General features: G+C 35.5%; 1 protein-coding gene across 11 annotated transcripts in view; it reads right to left on the bottom strand.

Annotated features, from left to right (window-relative positions):
* Positions 1-18,522, bottom strand: part of LRRC7 (leucine rich repeat containing 7) — a 567,116-nt gene that overhangs the window by 416,683 nt on the left and 131,911 nt on the right. Inside the window, exon 2 of one of the 11 annotated variants that reach the window (XM_040470603.1) lies at positions 8,547-8,622. The exons of the other annotated variants lie outside the window; for them this stretch is intronic. Within the exon in view, the coding sequence (XP_040326537.1) occupies position 8,547 (1 nt within the window). The 5' untranslated portion in view covers positions 8,548-8,622. The remainder of the gene's footprint in view (positions 1-8,546; positions 8,623-18,522) is intronic. 11 annotated transcript variants of the gene reach the window in all.

Raw genomic sequence — 18,522 nt, 5'->3', positions numbered from 1 at the left:
TTTTTAATTCAAGTATAATTAATATACAATGTTATACTAGTTTCATTCAATATAATGACTCAACAATTCTACTCATTACTCAGTGCTCATCACAATAAGTGTACTCAATCTCCTTCACCAATTTTACCCATCCTCTTACCCACCTTCCCTCTGGCAACCACCAGTTTGTTCTCCATATTTAAGTCTGTTTCTTCTGTTTGTTTCTTTTTTTCTTTATTTGCATATTATGTGCTTGCTATGCGTCATGTATTCTGTTGCTTCTTATGCCAATCTATTTCTTATACTGTTCTCAAATTTAAATTTTACATGAATAGCTCAAAATTCCTCATTTATAAGGAATGGGTTCTGTCATTTTCATTTGCTGCTTCATTCCCAACACCTAGGCAATCTTATGAGGCAAATGCGATTATTATGTCTTTTCTTTTCAAATGAGGAAACAGAAACAATGGAAAATTAAAGAATGTGCTCTATTTTATACAGCTTTAAGTGGAAGTGCTGGATTTTAAAGTAGATAATTCAACTCCAGAACATGGACTTCAGCCACTAGACCCTGCAGCCTTCATGGCGTAGACATCTTTGTTACCCCTTGGTGCATATCTAACACCGTAACTTGAAAAGAATAGGGGACTCTAAATATCACATAAGATGAATAATGATAAGAAGAAAGCTTTAATTCCCAGTGATCTTCCTAAAACTTTGTGGCAACTAGCCAATAAAACATGGAGATAAATAAGAGAGAACCCAAGGACTTTTGGCAACTTATTTAGTGTCAAAAACTGAAACAAAAAACACCAATACTCTTCTCCCCATCTTGGCATTTTGTGGTACTTTTTTTCTGTTAACCCAGTAAGTCTCAGATGAGGTTTACTATCTCTCATTTATTTGACATCTCTTATCTATAAAATAACATTTTCAGGATAGCTGCTATAAAAGTATGAAATCATCTTTACGGGTGCTTGGGTGGCTTAGTCTGTTGTGTGTTCAACTCTTGATTTTGGCTCAGGTCATGATCCCAGGTCATGGGATTGAACCATGCACTGAGCTCTGCACTAAACGTAGAGCCTGCTTAAGATTCTCTCTGTCTCTCTGTCTCTCTCTCTCTCTCTCTGTTTCTCTCTCTCTTTCTGTCTCTCTCTCTCCCTCTGCCCCTCCCTCCAGCTTGCACTTGCTCTCTGCATATAAAATAAAAACAAATTTTTAAGTCTGAAATCATCTTTGTATTCCACATTAAATATAAAATGTTCCATAATTGTAAAAACTTTCATTATCACAAGTGAATTAAGATTAAAATAATAAAATAATTCAAGAAGACAGACTTCCTGTCATAATCTATAAGAAATTCCCAACTGCTTCTAAAGAAATAAATACCAACATAAATTATCTATAGAAGTATTATAGCAAAAAAAAGAATTAATTATACCAACAAAGAAAAAAATGTATTTTCCCCATACACTAAAATCACACCTCAGGTGATGAAAATATTTGCAATATATATGAAAGAAAAAAGGGCTCGTATATATAATATAAAAAGATCAGTTACAAAATGATAAGAAAAAGCCAACACAATACAAAGGTAGGCAAAAATCTCAATATACAAATTGCAGAGGAGCATGTGACTAATATACATATGAAACAATGGTTCATCTCTCTAGTAGTCAGGAAAGAATAACCTGAGGTAATTCTGATATTACTTTATATCCAGTAGAATGAGAAAAATAAGAAAACAGTGATTATGACTTATTTCTGAGTAGCAATGTGGGAAAGGATGTTAACATATCTGTGACACTATAAATCACTGTAGCTTTGAGTACAATATTCACCTATTAAATATAGAAAGTCATGTGCACCACATTATGGATAATGGTAAAAACTGGAATAAGCCCTATGCAGGTCAATTTTACAAATTCTACCAAAATTACAAAAAGGCATGACATTGTATATAGCAATTCCACTCTTCTTATGATAAGCTTGCATAGATGCAAAATAAGCTATGCATATGATCATTTAGAGTAGCTTTTTGTGATAGCAAAAGACTGGGAGTTATATAAATCCACACAATGTGCTATTTAGGAGTTTGTAAAAAAATGAAAATAAAATAAGCAAGTTTTCTAAAAACAAATATGAAATTATGTCTGATATTTTCTCCTTACTGGGGAAAAAATGCCATAATCTAAGGAAAATAAAGAAAAAATATGTATGTGTGTATACATAGGCTTATTATATATTGGAGAGATATCTCTGGAAGTCTATATAAGAAACTGACAATACCAGTTACATTGATATACAACAATGCTAATGTACTTAGTGCCAAGTGAACTGTATACTTAAACATGGTAAATTTTATGTTATGTGTATGTTATGTGTATTTTATCACAATGAAATGATTTAAAATCTATGTCCTATATAAAAGTAAAATAATATAATTTAAAAATTATATATGTACAAATTTACAAATGTAAGGTGTATTTATGTCCTACCAAGCTTATATCTGGGTATGTTCCCCCTTGGAAACACAAGTAAATAAATGGGGATATATTCAAGTTAGCTCATATACCATTATACTAAGAGGGAAAAACTGGAAATAGAGTAAATATCCCCGAGTAGGGGATTGTTTAATAAAATGGACCCAGATATTATAGAATCTAATACAACTGTTAAAAAGAATACATTATGAATGGATAAATAAACTACAGTACATCTGTACAATGAAATATTATTCAGTGCTAGAAAAAATTATCTATCAAGCCACAAAAAGATATTCAGGAAATATAAATGCATATTATTAAGTGAAAGAAGCCAATCTGAAAAGGCTACATACTGTTTGATTTCAACTATATGACATTCTAAAAAAGGCAAAACTGTAGTTATGTAAAAAGGTCAGCAGTTGTCAGGGATTAGGAGGGATGCAGGACAGAGGATTTTTAGGGGAGTGAAACTATTCTGTGTAATACTATAATGATGAATGTCATCATACATTTGTCCAAATCCACAGAATGTACAGCAAGAGTGAAGCCTAATGTAAACTATGGACTTTGGATGATAATAATATGTCAACATTGATTGTAACAAATGTACCACTCTGGTGAGGCGTGTTGATGGTATGGGGGGCTATGCATGTTCAGGGTCAGGTGATATATGGGAATTCTCTGTAGTTTCCACTTAATTTTGCTGTAAACCTAAAACTGCTCTAAAAAAACCAAAAGTCTACTTTAGAAAAAATTCTAACAGAAAAAAGAGGAAGAAATGAAAAAAGACATTAATCTATGCTAGTTGACATGTAAAAGTTTCCATGATACACAAAAACAAGGCACACAAAGTGTTTTTTGGCAGCATCAATGCTTCTAGAGAGAGAAACTGGAAAACCCATGTAAATGTAAACATCTGCTTTAATGATTCAAAGAGCTGAGGAAGCAACAAAGCTAGTTACTTGGGTAAGTTTTCAAAGTGGGGAGAACCAAAAAGAAAGGAGCTTTTGATGCCCAGCTCATCTCCTTTCTCTGGAAGCATTTGCCAATTCTATGATAGAATTTAGAGTCTGATAATCCGGGTTTAGTTTGATCAGAGGGCCACAACTGGGGAAAGACAGATAACAGCTTTGGGTGGTCTGGAAAGCCTAATATAAACATTGGAGAATTGAGGAAACTTAAATGTATACTCCCCTTTGAGAGAGAGTCATTGGTATATTTTGATGCTTCGTGACACAGAACACTAGAGTTTTAGATAAAAATATCTAAAACACGGAGCAAAATGTCCTGCCTTATCAACAAATTCATGAGGGGCAAGAATCATAGTAAACACTCCAAGGTTTCAGTTGAAAATCTTAGAGGGCTATGCTTCAGAAAAGGAAGCAACCAGAGACAGACTGAAGCATTCAGCCTCTACTCATTTTAATCCCTGAAAAAAATTAGGTGGAATATTTTTTTCTGCTTTACTTGCCAGGATATTATCATCTGGTGACTCTAAAAGTTTTCATACTCCATGTCTGGCATTTAATAAAAAATTACTTAAAAAGGTAGGTTCAGGGGCGCCTGGGTGGCACAGTCGGTTAAGCGTCCGACTTCAGCCAGGTCACGATCTCACGGTCCGTGAGTTCGAGCCCCGCGTCGGGCTCTGGGCTGATGGCTCAGAGCCTGGAGCCTGTTTCCGATTCTGTGTCTCCCTCTCTCTCTCTGCCCCTCCCCTGTTCATGCTCTGTCTCTCTCTGTCCCAAAAATAAATAAACTTTGAAAAAAAAATTAAAAAATAAATAAATAAAAAGGTAGGTTCATAATGGCCAAAGTATAAGGAAATAAACAGACACTAAAAATAGATTTGCAGGTGATCACGGTATTATGGACAAGAACTTCAGAATAACTACAATTGATATGTTCATGAACACAGTGGAAAAGATGGACATGATAGATCAGATGAATAGAAATAAAATTTCTCCAGATAATTAGAATTTATAAAAACAGATCCAATAGATGTTCTGTAATTGAAAAACATAATCTCTGAAGTTCAGAATTTAACAAATATTTTAAAAATCATATTAGAGTGCGCCTGGGTGGCTCAGTCGGTTGAGCATCCGACTTTGGCTCAGGTCATGATCTCACAGTTAGTGAGTTCGAGCCCTGTGACAGGCTGTGTGCTGACAGCTTGGAGCCTGGAGCCTGCTTCCGATTCTGTGTCTCCCTCTCTCGCTGTCCCTCTCCCCCTCACGCTCTGTCTCTTTCTCTCAAAAATACATAAACATTAAAAAATTAAAAAAAATCATATTAGAAATTGGATAATGAGCTGGAAAACAGATCAATAGACAGTACCCAATTATAGAGAAAAAGAATATAAAATAAAGGATAGAGTACAAGAGAAATGTGGGCACAGCGGAGAGACCTATGTAACTAAAGTCCCATAAAGAAGAGAGAAAGAATGAGATTGGAACAGTACTTACAAAGATGATGACTAAGTATATTCCAAATTTGATGAAAAGCTCTAGCCCAGGAAAATCTGTAAACTATGGGAAAATGACTGAAAAGAAAACCACCCCTGGGTGTATCATAATCAAATTGCTGAAAATAAAAAAAAAAAATGAAGAGAAAATCTTAAAAGGCTATAATAACCAAAACCAGCTCAATTAAAAATTAGGCAAAGGATTTGAACTGACATTTATCCAAAGATGTACAAAAGGCAATAAGCACATGAAAAGATGCTCATTAAAGCACTCATTAAAGGATAAATGGAAATTGAAACTACAATAAGATATCATTTCATATCCATTAAGATGGCTACCATCACACGCACACACAGGTACACTCACACACACTCACACACCAACAGGTGTTAGCTCAGATGTGGAAAAACTGGCTTGCTTTTTGCACCATTGGTGGGAATGTAAAATGGTGCAGCCACTATGGAAAACAATACGGCAATTCCTCAGAAAACTAAAAACAGAATTATCATATAATCCAGCAACTCCACTTCTGGATATATACCCAAAAGTATTGAAGACTTGGGTTTAAAGAGATATTTGCACACCTATGTTCATAGCAGCAATAATCACAATAGTCAAAAAGTGGAAGCGACCCAAGTATTCATCAACAGATGAATGGGTAAACAATATGTGGTATATACATGAAATGGAATATTATTCCATCCTAAAAGGAAGAGGATTCTGACATATGCTACAACATGTGCAAAACTGAAGGACATTAATGTTGAATGAAATAAGCCAATCACAAAAGTACAAATACCATAGGATCCCACTTATATGAAGTTTCTAGAGTAGTCAAATTCAGATAAAGTAGAATGGTGGCTTCCAGGGGCTACAAGACATGTAGGAAGAAATGAAAGACAGACATGTTAGAATTGTTGTGAGAACGGCAGTCATGTGAGAGCAAAGAAGGAACACAGGAGAAGGACTGGGCTTTTCCCAACAGTGGCAAATGGAGTATTTGTCAGCCTACTATGGGAAATCATTTATGAGATTACTACATGAAATAATAATGGGCCATATATAATTGATAGGATTATCCTGTAAGAAAGAGTTCTTCAACCAAAACACATTAAGTTGAATTAGCTATTCAAATCAGAAGTTTCAGGGAGTTATGATGATATTCTGAGAATAAGCAAATCTGAATTAAAAATATGAAACTATGCAAGACAAATCTGAAAAACATAATTCTATTATTGGGATTGGTATATGAAGGAGATAAGGTAAAGAATAAAGGTGCTATATTGGAAAGGATTCACAAATTCATCTGGCCTCCAAAGTTGGATTATCTCCATGGGGTTCCTAAGCACTGACAGATATCTCAAAGTTTTTTCTCATTCAGTCATCCTCCTCCAAGGCGTCTCAGCAGCGTTTGACATGGCTAACCTCTATGAATATTTCTGCTTTTGTTTCTTTAAAAAACAGAACAAAATATTGGAAGCCAGTTTTCCTCTTACTGCTGACCACTGCTCAGTTTTTGTGGCTGATTCCTCTTTCTCTAAGCAGAATTTTGATGACTGAATATTGATCCTAGGAACTATACCTATGGTAATATTCCCCTTCCACTGTGTACATGTTTTCTGCCTGGTGAAATCCTGGTGGCTTCAACCACTGAGTCTATTCAGAGAAATCTTCTAGTCCTACCTCCAGTTCTGCATTTCCACCAACCCTGAGATGTCCCCATTTTGCTATATGCTCCAGGCACCTGAACTTCACATTCTGAACTAAAGTTACCATTTTAACATCCTCTACTGAAGGTAAACTCTTCTTCTCTTAATGCTCCAGATTTCAAATAATGGGGTCACTATGCATCCAAATGAACCTCCTATAGAATCCAGTGAAGAAGGTATTGTTTCAAATCAAAGTCCTCCTCTCTCTCTCTAATGCCATCACTTTAGTTTGAGTCCTAAGTTCCCCAGCAAGTGTCAGTTTCCTGGGCTCCCACCACCAGACTCTCTCATCTTCCAGATGTTTTTCTTTTTAAAAATAATTCTTCTTTTAAGTTCTTTAATTCCTTTTAAATTATAGTCTTCTTCATTTCCTTCTGAGCTGAAATCGATGCTAACTATTACCAAGGCATTTCTAAACCCATTTTCAGAATTTTCTCTCCTTAATACAAAGACAGCCCAACTGAACTATTTAAAAGTCTGAATTTTGAATTTCAAAATTCTTACACCTTATAGTGTAAGCTTGTATCACTGTATGACATCCTAAGATAAAAAGTCTAAGTTTATAAACCAGATTCATTAGGCTTTCATTCATGCTTTTTTATCTCTGAAGTGTTTTTTGAGTTATTGTTTAGCATTCTTCTTATCAAAATATGTGGTTTCAATTGTATAAACATTTGATATAATTTGTATGTGAGGTGTTTATCAACCATGATTTATCATTTATAAAGCCTTAACAAAAAGACTGAAAAGGAAGAAACTTTTTTTGGCTTATATAATTCTTTAGGAATCTGTACTGTTAAGCAATTGAAATATAATTTTAAATGATGTCTGTAATTATAGAAATTTCTACTACTATAGGATTTTAAATTAAAATACATATATAATTTCTAAAAGTTTTGATTGTGGATACTGCCATAATTTCTTATAGATATTTCTTTGCAGATATATCTTAATCACCATCCATTGAAAAATATCTGTTAAATTAAGAACTAATTATATTATTATCCTGAAAAATACATGTATATTATGTATATATGTGCATATAAATATGTTTATGTGTGTGTATATGTGTAATTTTAACATGTAAAATCAGTTTCTAAGTGCAGACTTAGTTCCTTAATCCATACCAATGAAAGACTTGATGCAAATACTTTCTAAAATGAGTTTAGTTTTAACATTTTCTGATTCTATTACAATCTCCAAGATGCATTTCAGGAGAAAGAATCAGCTTCAAACACTTTAATATGGAACAATGAGATTTTCAAAGATTCTTGTTGCCATTCAAATAATCTTATTTACCCTTTCCACATTCTTAAGTCTTTTTTTAAAATCCATTCATCCAAACATTACATGCTTTTATCATTGAACCTCTTATTTCATTTCTTGAAAATGTCAGTGAGTACTGATGAAGGGAAAGTTCCTGCTTTATGTCTGGATTTCATTTGATATCACCTTGAAATTTTAAAATGTAACCTTCAAAAGTGAATGTAACTTCATTCTCTTTCTTAAAAGCATGATTGTATTATAATTCCTATTAATGGTTTAGGAGAGGAATTAATACATTTATACAGTGGTTGAATGTGTTGCAAGATACAGGGAGATTATCAGTCTTTTCAGAAAGGAATATATTGTTGAATTAGGTCTCTAAAAATAAGACCTAGGAAAAGATACAATATTTAAACTCATCTTTTTGACCAAAATCACTTCATTATCATTGACCAAAAATCTGTTTCCTGAAATCCATAGTTACCAATTTTCTTCCTAACTATTTTTGTGATGTAATATAGTTAACACAAATACTACTAAATATGAATTTAAAATTACAAGGCTATTTGTAGTTATAGAGTAAAATTCCCAGAACACTACTGAATTCTATATACTTAAGCATAGTAAAATAACATAGTATCTACTTGCTAGTTATTCCTGTCTCTGCAGACTTCTAGGTTGTGACCACTTTGACTTGCATTTTTTTCATGTAGCGGGCTCCTTTAAAAAAAAAAAAGAAAATTTAAAAAATTTTAATTACTGTACTTATAAATTGACAAATGCATCTAAATGAACATAATAAGCAAGAATGGAATGTGAAGAGCTTAATCAGATGTTTTTCTAATTGTCAGATTACACATCTTAATCAGAATAATTCCACAAACACTACCATTTTAAGTATTTGAGCTTTGAATATATAAATTCAGTGTGGAACAAAGAATGATAATATTGTCCAATATTCCTTCTAAAAACAATTCTGTTTCTGCGAGGAAAATTCTTTGTATAGTGATTTTCTTCCTTGTGTGTTTGATTCCTAATAACTACATAATAAATGTGAAATGTTATTTTTACCTTGTTTTTAAAAATTACAGAAACAGAATTTCTTTTAAAATATTTCATAATTTAGATTCTTACAGGTTAGAGTTGCCTTTCCTCTAATTATTTTGAATGAATAAAGTTTTATGTTCTCACTATTACACCTTCAACCCTGATTTGGTAATTCCCAGTGATCATTAAAACAAAGTGCTTTGACACTGGCACTTATTACGTGTGTCGATACCCATAGCTTAATGTGTTTGATATAGTACAATGAAAATAACCCAGCCTAGAATACCCATATGCATTTGTAATAATCAAATTTATTTTTTTAAAGTGACTTTAATGAGATTAATGCACATACGCACATTTATTTAGTATTGTAGTTTGCACTCGATATGTTACAACCTATGGTTGACAGGGGAAATAAAGAAGAAAATGGCACCTTGAAATTATTTGTTTGAATACTTAATGTAAAGGCTTCATATTTATAAAACCCAAGAATTTCGATATAATTATTAAATGTGTAAGTCAGGACTATAAGGTGATGAGGGAACCTAGGGCAAGCTGAAAGGCCTCACAGGCTCTACCCCGTACCCCCAGGTGGGATATGTGTGATATTCCTGGCTGCCCAAGAACAAAGGAAAGGAGAAAAACAAATGGGTAAGTGGTAGAGATCATAGTGCTGCAGGACTTAAGTCTCCATCACCCCTCCATAGTGATGTGGGAAACCAAAGTAGAAGGAAATGGCAGACAAAACGAAATTTCCTTCTAAACTGCAGCCCATTGACAAACACTTGAGGATGGCAGAATAAAACATTTCTCCTGGATCTCCCTACTGTCTTAATGCTAATACTTTGCTAGAGGGAAAAAATAACCCTAAGCTAGACAATAGCTAAGCCTCCACTGTACGGGGAGTCTTGTTTAGCATATGAAAATATCACTGAAAACTTCCCCTGGACTTTACCTCCCCCAACAACCAGTGTCTCCTCATGGTCCCAGGGCAGCTCTTCCAACTTACAGGTCCTATCCCCGTGCTTCAATAAAATCACCTTTTTGCACCAATGACATCTTCAAGAATTCTTTCTTGGCTATCAGCTCCAGACCCCATGAACCCCACAAACCCCACTGTCACCCCAAAAACCTCATCATATGGAACCTCCATTTATCAGTGGAACAGAGAAGGATTTAGTCGACACAGAGTCAGGCAGAGCCTGGTGTGTTTTAGGAGTCATAAAAGAAAGCTTTATTGATATTATTTAGTACAATTATCTAATAAAAAATTTGAAAAGGGGCATTAAAGGACTAAGAAAATATTCAAGATCTGCTTAATAAAGCCAATTGTACATGGTGACATTCAGGTACCAAAAAAATCTCTTCTTGAAATTAAGACTCTAAAAGATATTTCGGAAGATAAAAACTGTAATGAAATATATAAATAGCAATTAAAATGCTGGAGATTATGTTTATTTAATTGATGCAATTATTTACTTGTATAAAATGCATGGTTTTAAAATAAGGCTTAGCAAACCATATGTTTAGGCTACAGTAATTTTCTGATTATAAATGCAATATTGAAATGAAATAGAAATTAACAATTTTTGTAGTTATTCTTAATACTTTTGTCTTTTCATTTATACTAAAATTAAAAATGATTTACCTACCACCATTACAGGTTACATAATGAAATGCTTACAGCCTGCAATATAGTATAGTGAATTCTGTAGAACTACACAGATGCAGTCTGATTCAATACCATTTAACATAGTCTAGAGTCTAGATTACAAAACTAGAATCATCTATTGTAACTTCTTTATCTGTATAGCGGTGATAATAATTAACCTTAAGTGTCTCACAAATAGTTTTTAAAAAATAATATAAAGTAAAGTAAGTTTTTAGTAGCTAAGCATACAACTTAGGAGATCTGTCTTTGCTATTATTTTGTTTTATTGTAACAAGTAAAATTATAAGCTTAACATATACTATTCTATTGCCTAAAAAAGTGATATATACTTTAAAATAAATTATTATATTATTGTTTTCTGTTTCCTTCTTGCTACTTTGTTGGAAATAAAAATTGTCCCTCTACTTCAGGCAGATTCCCTTTCAATATAATGAAAAAAAGTCTGAATTATTAATATTATTACTACAGTTATATTATTATACTATATGATCCCATAGTATAGTATGCTATACTATACTATTATAATAGTTATATCATTATATTATTATAGTATAATATATAGTTACATTATTTTGAGAATGAGTAGATTTGCTTTTGTTATTTGCAAATCACTGGAATTGGGCCTTGCCATGGCTAGCTGGGCATGCACACTCAGCAGGAAATGGAAACAATGTTAGGAGGACACACACTCTTTTAAACACAGTATTTTATTTTACTTCTATAAATGACCTAATATACTTAGTTAACAGATAAAACCACATTTTTAAAGCTGATGTTGAAGGGGAAAGAAGGAACTCTTTGGTTATAATAGAGACTAGCATACCAGCCTTGATGGCAACCTTTTACTAAATAACTTAAAATGCTTAAAAGAGAAAGAATTTTCCAGTGTGTGTGTGTGTGTGTGTGTGTGTGTGTGTTTTGTTTTTTGTTTTCTGTTTGTTTATTTGTTTTTTTCCCAGCACTATCACTGTCCCAGTTGGTGCATTGTATGTTTGGCTAAGTGCCTGAGCCTCAGGTTAAAGTCCATTTTAAAAGACTTAGTGCAAGAGCTTACATAAGCATTGTGTGCAAGTCTTTTGGAAGGTTTCTTGCTTCAGGGTACACTCATTTTGCGGTATTTCTGGTTTCCAGTTTTTCAGTCAACAGTCTGGCAATATAATCTACTCACTCAGTGCCTAAACTGTATGTAAAGGATGACAAAAACAATCCATGTTATGCATTAAATGGATGCTAATTATCACTAGCTAGTGCTCCTTATTACACCCCTTTTCTTCCCAAACTGTCCATATCTTTTGATAGTCTGAGCTGCACTAACCCCAATTTGACCTGCATTTTCAACTTGCTACTCAAAAGTACAAAGTGCATATGAAAAGTCCTTAAAGTATGGGTTACTACTTAAAATACAGCCTGGGGGGGCAAGTCTATATTCAGTTATGCTCTAGCCAGTGCGTCTCACTCTGTAGAGGCTGTAATATTTAAGTACTGGTACAGCCTTTGAGCTATGACTATGCAGTAAACAGGCCAGATTTGGATGCTAAGCACTACAACTCCCAGCTTCACATTTCAATTATATTTAAATGATATTGCCTAATATAAGTGTTTAAATGTTCATTAAAATTAACCTTTCGTATCGAGAGGGCACAGTGGGTATTCTTGACAACACTAAAATTTTAGACATAGGTTTCCAACTACTACTGGATAAATGAAAATTCAGAGGGTTTGAAATGTCAAGAATGCTGTGAAATAGATACTGAATTGGCTAAGAAGTTTAACTCTGTCTCATGGTTAATGTTCTCTTAGTGTTTCTGTGATGTGATTACTAATAGTAATTAACTATTTAATGCCAGTAATGCCAGCTAATGAGGTACAGACTCTGCTTATCACAGAAACTTGATAATATCAACCCAGGAAAGACTTATGTGGTAGAGCACAAACTTAGGTTGAATTACAAGGTTAAAACAAATTTGAAATACCCACAATCTGTTTTAGGAGGAATTTCATCACAGCCCTCCTTAGCAAGTGAAGGTATTTTGAAGGTCATCAGTATCTTTAGCAAACTCAGGATTTGTTGTCACATCTTGCAAGTATCAACCTATAAGAATTCTAGGGGGAAGGCTTTCCAGAAAGCATGAGACCATACACTTAAAACTGGATTTGTGAGACCTGAGTGGAGCAAAGGATGTCTTAGTAGTGGCACTGTACGTCATTTGACTTTAAAGAAGAGCCTGCAAGTTCAGATACGAAGGCTTTTCAGAAACCGGAGGGCAAAACAGAATTTCCAGTATGAGACTAAGGCCTTCTAGATATCCTACCTGTGTAGGCTCTCAGATAAATTATGAATAAACCCTAGAAGAGCTGATCATCGAGGGGCAGTGATCCAAAGCAGATTTAAGTATAAACTGAGACAGGATATGTTAGAAGTGCACACATTTTGCTACAGGAGCTGGGGTGGCGGGGCACTCGGCACAATCTGGAAGTTTCTGGAAGGCTCTGACTCGGTGATCAGTCAGTGACTTAGATGCCCTGAGCATTTTATACATTTTATTAGATTTTAATTGAATTTCAATTTATAAAACCAAGATTTTTTAAGTTTCTTCCCTGTATATGTATTACTTTGAAGGCCAATAAAAAGACCAAATATGACAGCGCCTTGTGAATCACTATAAGCCTTTGTGTTCCTTTTATATTTACTCCCCTCTTCAAATCCCTTAAACTCTTCAGGGAGGAGGAGGAATAGACAAGCATAGAACTGCTGATATTTGGGGTTTAATTTGTTACCATAGTATGGTCTGTTCTTCCTTTCTCATATAATATAAAATTTCACAGGTGAGACAGACAGTAGACAATGGAATACAAAAAGCCAAAATTGCTTGGAAGGCAATAAACTGAGCACTTTAAACTGGAATAAAAAGAGAAGACCTTTTGCATTATATTGGATCATAAGTATTTAGATGTGTTCCCCTCCCACCCCTCTTATTTCCATGGGAGGAATAAACCACCGATGCTGGGTTTGGCTCTGTGACTTGCTCTAGTCAATAGAACAGGTGCAAGTAATGGTGGACCAGTTCTGATTCTAGCCCTTAAAAGGCCTTATGTGTTTCTGTTCATACTGTTACAGCTCTGCCATGTATAAAAACTATAAAATGAACATGTTCAGATTAGCCCACTGGTCCCAGGAGGAAAATGAGAAATATATGGAGCACAGTTGTAGAGCAGAAGCATCATAGAGATCAGCTGACTTCCATCTGACCTCCAGGCATGAACAAATCAGCAGAGGCACTGAGTGAAGCCCAGGCTGCCTTGACAGATCCCCAGCCAACCCCCAGACACTTGGGCTAAAAAAATGTTCATTATTGCATGCCACTGAGATTTTGTTGTTTGTTATGCAGTATTACTGTAGTAATAGCTAACTGATACATCTCAGATAAGGTGGTCAAGGAAGGCCTCACTGAGAAGGTGACAATTAAGCAGACACCCAAGGAATGAGAGAGACCTCTTTATGTAAACAGCTGATTATTAAATTCCAGGAAGAAAGATTCACATTAAAAAAGACACTAATGCATGTGGCATACTTTGAGGAACTAAATAATGGCCAGTATGCCTGAGCCTAATCAGCATGAAGGAGAGTAAACCAAGAATAGATTGAGACATAAGGAGGTGACAGGTCAGATGTTGTATACCCTGGTAGGAAATTAATTTTTAAAAATTTCAAGAGCCAATAGGATCTTTAGGTTATCTGTTTAAGGCTTGCTTAGAAGTGGAAAATGAGTTAGAAGACAAGAAATACTTGAAAATGTACTTACAAAAAAAAAAAAGAAAATGTACTTACATAGCAAGCACATTGGTTTTACTTTAATTTTATGCATTATATGCACAGTTGATCCTAGAACAACATGCATTTGAACTTACATTGCACATGTAAGTGTGGGTCCACTTACATGAGGTTTTTTTACAGTACAGTACTGTAAATGTATTTTCTCTTCCTTATGATTTTCTAGTAATATTTTCTTTTCTCTAGCTTCCTTGTTGGGAGAATACAGTCTATAATACATATAAAACACAAATATGTGTTCATCAACTATTTATGTTATTTTTAAAAAAATTTAATGTTTATTTATTTTTGAGAGAGAGAGAGAGAGAAAGAGAGACAGAGTGTAGGGGAGGAGGGGCAGAGAGAGGGAGACACAGAATCCGAAGCAGTCTCCAGGCTTTGAGCTGTCAGCACAGAGCCCGAGGTGGGGCCCGAACTCACAAGCCATGAGATCATGACCTGAGCCGAAGTCGGACGCTTAACTGAGCTACCCAGGCACCCCTACTAATGTTATTGATAAGGGTTCAATTCAACAGTAGGCTACAGTAGTTAGGTTTTTGCAGAGTCAAAAGTTATATGCAGATTTTTGACTGCATGGGAGTGGGGAGTTGGTGTCCCTAATCCCCACACTGCTGAAGGGTCAACTGTATATATAGCAGCTTTGAGTGCTGATGGAGATCAGAGGTCCTTTCACATTTCCACTGCTACTGCTACCTGACAAGCCTAGTATTACAGATAATCTTGGACCAATCTTATAGAATGCTTTGCTGATCTCTCAGCCTACTTTTATTGGCCTAAAGTGTGTGTGTGTGTGTGTATATATATATATATATATATATATATATATATATATTTTACCCAGTGGTATCTTTATGGTACCACTACTGTCTTATAAAATTCCATTGAACCACGTAGTCCAGCAGAGTATATAATGTGCAGTAAAGAATACAAAAGAATAGGGGCGCCTGGGTGGCTCAGTCGGTTAAGCGTCCGACTTCAGCTCAGGTCATGATCTCACAGTCTGTGAGTTCGAGCCCCACATCAGGCTCTGTGCTGACAGCTCAGAGCCTGGAGCCTGTTTCGGATTCTGTGTCTCCCTCTCTCTCTGACCCTCCCCCGTTCATGCTCTGTCTCTCTCTGTCTCAAAAATAAATAAATGTTAAAAAAAAAAAGAATATAAACAGGCCATTGTAACTACATTTTACTGGCATCTCACATTGTCCTGACTGGGGTTTTATTGCTTTTTGTCAGCCCTAAAGCTGTTGTCTGCTTCTTCACTGGTTTCTAGGACTGTAGCTTTAGCTACCTCCAAAACAATAATAAAGTCTAGAGATGACTTTCTAAAACATTTCATCATGCATGTTTGACTTGGGGGAACAAGGGTGAGGAAACGGAGAACTAGCATTTACTGAGTACATATTCTGTTACAGATATTATCCTAAGTGGCTAGAGACGATATTTCTCTCAGATTGGTTTCCCCCTGCAGCAGATTCTGCATAAGGCATAGATTAGAGGATAAATGCTTTATTTAGGAGGCAATCCTATGAAGCAACAGTTTAAGAGTAAAGAAGTGAAACAAGGAAGGGAAGAAAGCCAGTAAGTGGTGTTTAATGAAGCCAGTGCCACTCTGGGCAACTTAAGCTGTATCTGTATGGAATATATGTCAGGTGGGTATGGGGTGGGTGGTGAGGAAGGTAAGCTATTTATTCCCTCACTCCCACCTGTCAATGACTGAATCTGCACCGGGAGGCATCCACTCCTATGTACTTCCAGGCTGCACTGAACACTTGCTGAAAGAATGTTCTCAAGAGGATTCAACAGTGTTTGCACTTAGATACCATGGGCACACAGTAGAATGTTAAGGATCAAGAGGACATGGATGGGTCCCCCGCAGCTACAGAACCTTTTTCTTGTTTATTCTTATTTTTTTAATTTTTAAAGTTTATTTAAATCCAAGTTAGTTAACATATTGTATATTAATAATTTCAGGAATAGAATTCAGTATACCCAGTGCTCATCCCAACAAGTGCCCTCCTTAATGCCCATCACCCATTTAGCCCATCCCCCTACCCACCCTCCCTCCAGCAACCCTCAGTTTGTTCTCTGTATTTAGGAGACTCTTATGGTTTGCCTCCCTTTCTTTTTTTATCTTTATCTTACTTTTCCTTCCCTTCCCCTATGTTCATCTGTTTTGTTTCTTAAATTCCACATATGAATTATGTCACCATTTTACAGAGGCTTTTCCTGATCACTTAATTTAAAAATACAAACCCCAGTTCTCTGTCATTTGTTCCTTTCCTTCTAAGCCTATATCACAATTGTTCACTATTTTTTCTTAAACTAAAATCAAATGATTACAACTTTAATGTTTATTTATTTTTGAGAGAGAGAGAGAGACAGACAGAACGTGAGCAGGGGAGGGGCAGAGAGAGAGGGAGACACAAAATCTGAAGCAGGCTCCAGGCTCTGAGCTGTCAGCACAGAGCCCAACATGGGGCTCAAACCCACTAACCAACCATGAGATCATGTCCTGAGCTGAAGTCGGATGCTTAATCAACTGAGCCACCCAGGAGACCCACAATATATTTTTGTATTTGTCCCTAGTATGTGAGCATATCAAGGTCAATAATGGAGTTCGTTTTTTGTTCAAAGACATCTAGTACAACGTAGGAACACAGTATTTGCTGAATCTATTATTGAATGACAGCTCTATGAAGTAGGTAGTGTGATCTTTATTACTGACTAGGAATACTAGGGCCATATTGGTGGTGACAGTATTCCAATCCAGGATGGTCTGACATAAAATCCCGTACTGTGATAATGATACCATGCTGTTTTTCTATTTCTTGCCTCAGAAAATTCAATTATTTCCTATTTCCTGCATCATTAAATTTAAATTCCTCTGCCTAACTTTCAATTCCTTCTATAATCTGGCTAGTTAGATTATTCGTGCGCCTTAAAAAATTGTGCATAAATACATTATAGGATGAATGAAATGTTGCTTAAAGCCACATGTAAAAATGACTTACAGGCTGCTTATTGTCAATAACTAGCTTAATATGAGAAAACAGTGTGATCTGGCCTCCAGAAAGTCCATTATAAAAGGCTAAATGAGAGGTGCCTGGATGGCTCAGTTGGTTAAGCGTCCCATTCTTGATTTCAGCTCAAGTCATGATCTGAGCATTGTGGGATCAAGCCTCATTGGGTTCTATACTAGGCATGGGGCCTACTTAGGATTCTCTCTTCCTCTCCCTCTTCCCCTTACTCATTTGCACACACACGCGCTCTCTCTCTCTTTCTCTCTCTCAAAAAAAAAAAAATAAATAAAGGTTCAGTGAATGTAAATATAATATTTAGAGCAGCCAAAGGAAGGGTGTGAGTGCTGGTGGAATGCAACACTGTTTCTGAGGCCAAAATGACTGGAACTCAAAGTAACTAATGATAGAACAGCAAATTCCTTTTATCCATGCATAGGTAAGTGATTTTGCTTTAGATAGTTGGGCCTGAACGAAAACCATACAACTATACAAGCAAAACAGAATCAGGAAGGATGAAGCCAAAAAATAAGAGAATAAAAAAAATACATACAATGTATTCCTACTTATATTTGCTAAGAATGTATAGATGCTTTCATTTGCATGATCTCATTTAAGCCTTAGGACAAGGTCATCAATATGGCTGTAAGACCTGACAAAAGCAAGAAAATAATTTAACATTCAGTCTTGCAGTAAAGAAGCAACTGAGCTAGAGTAAAAATTCATATAAGAAATAACTAGGTGATGGGGCGCCTGGGTGGCGCAGTCGGTTAAGCGTCTGACTTCAGCCAGGTCACGATCTCGCAGTCGGTGAGTTCGAGCCCCGCGTCGGGCTCTGGGCTGATGGCTCAGACCCTGGAGCCTGTTTCCGATTCTGTGTCTCCCTCTCTCTCTGCCCCTCCCCCGTTCATGCTCTGTCTCTCTCTGTCCCAAAAATAAATAAACGTTGAAAAAAAAAAAAAAAAGAAATAACTAGGTGATAATATAACCAATTTTTTTTTTGAGGAAAGATGTTGTAGAATGCATTGATTGATCAAAATACGTGAAGCATTTTC

The sequence above is a fragment of the Herpailurus yagouaroundi genome, unplaced genomic scaffold (assembly GCF_014898765.1).
Source record: "Herpailurus yagouaroundi ecotype Mexico unplaced genomic scaffold, PumYag 77, whole genome shotgun sequence".
NCBI lineage: Eukaryota > Metazoa > Chordata > Mammalia > Carnivora > Felidae > Herpailurus > Herpailurus yagouaroundi.
This window is presented reverse-complemented; position numbering and strand designations above follow the sequence as displayed.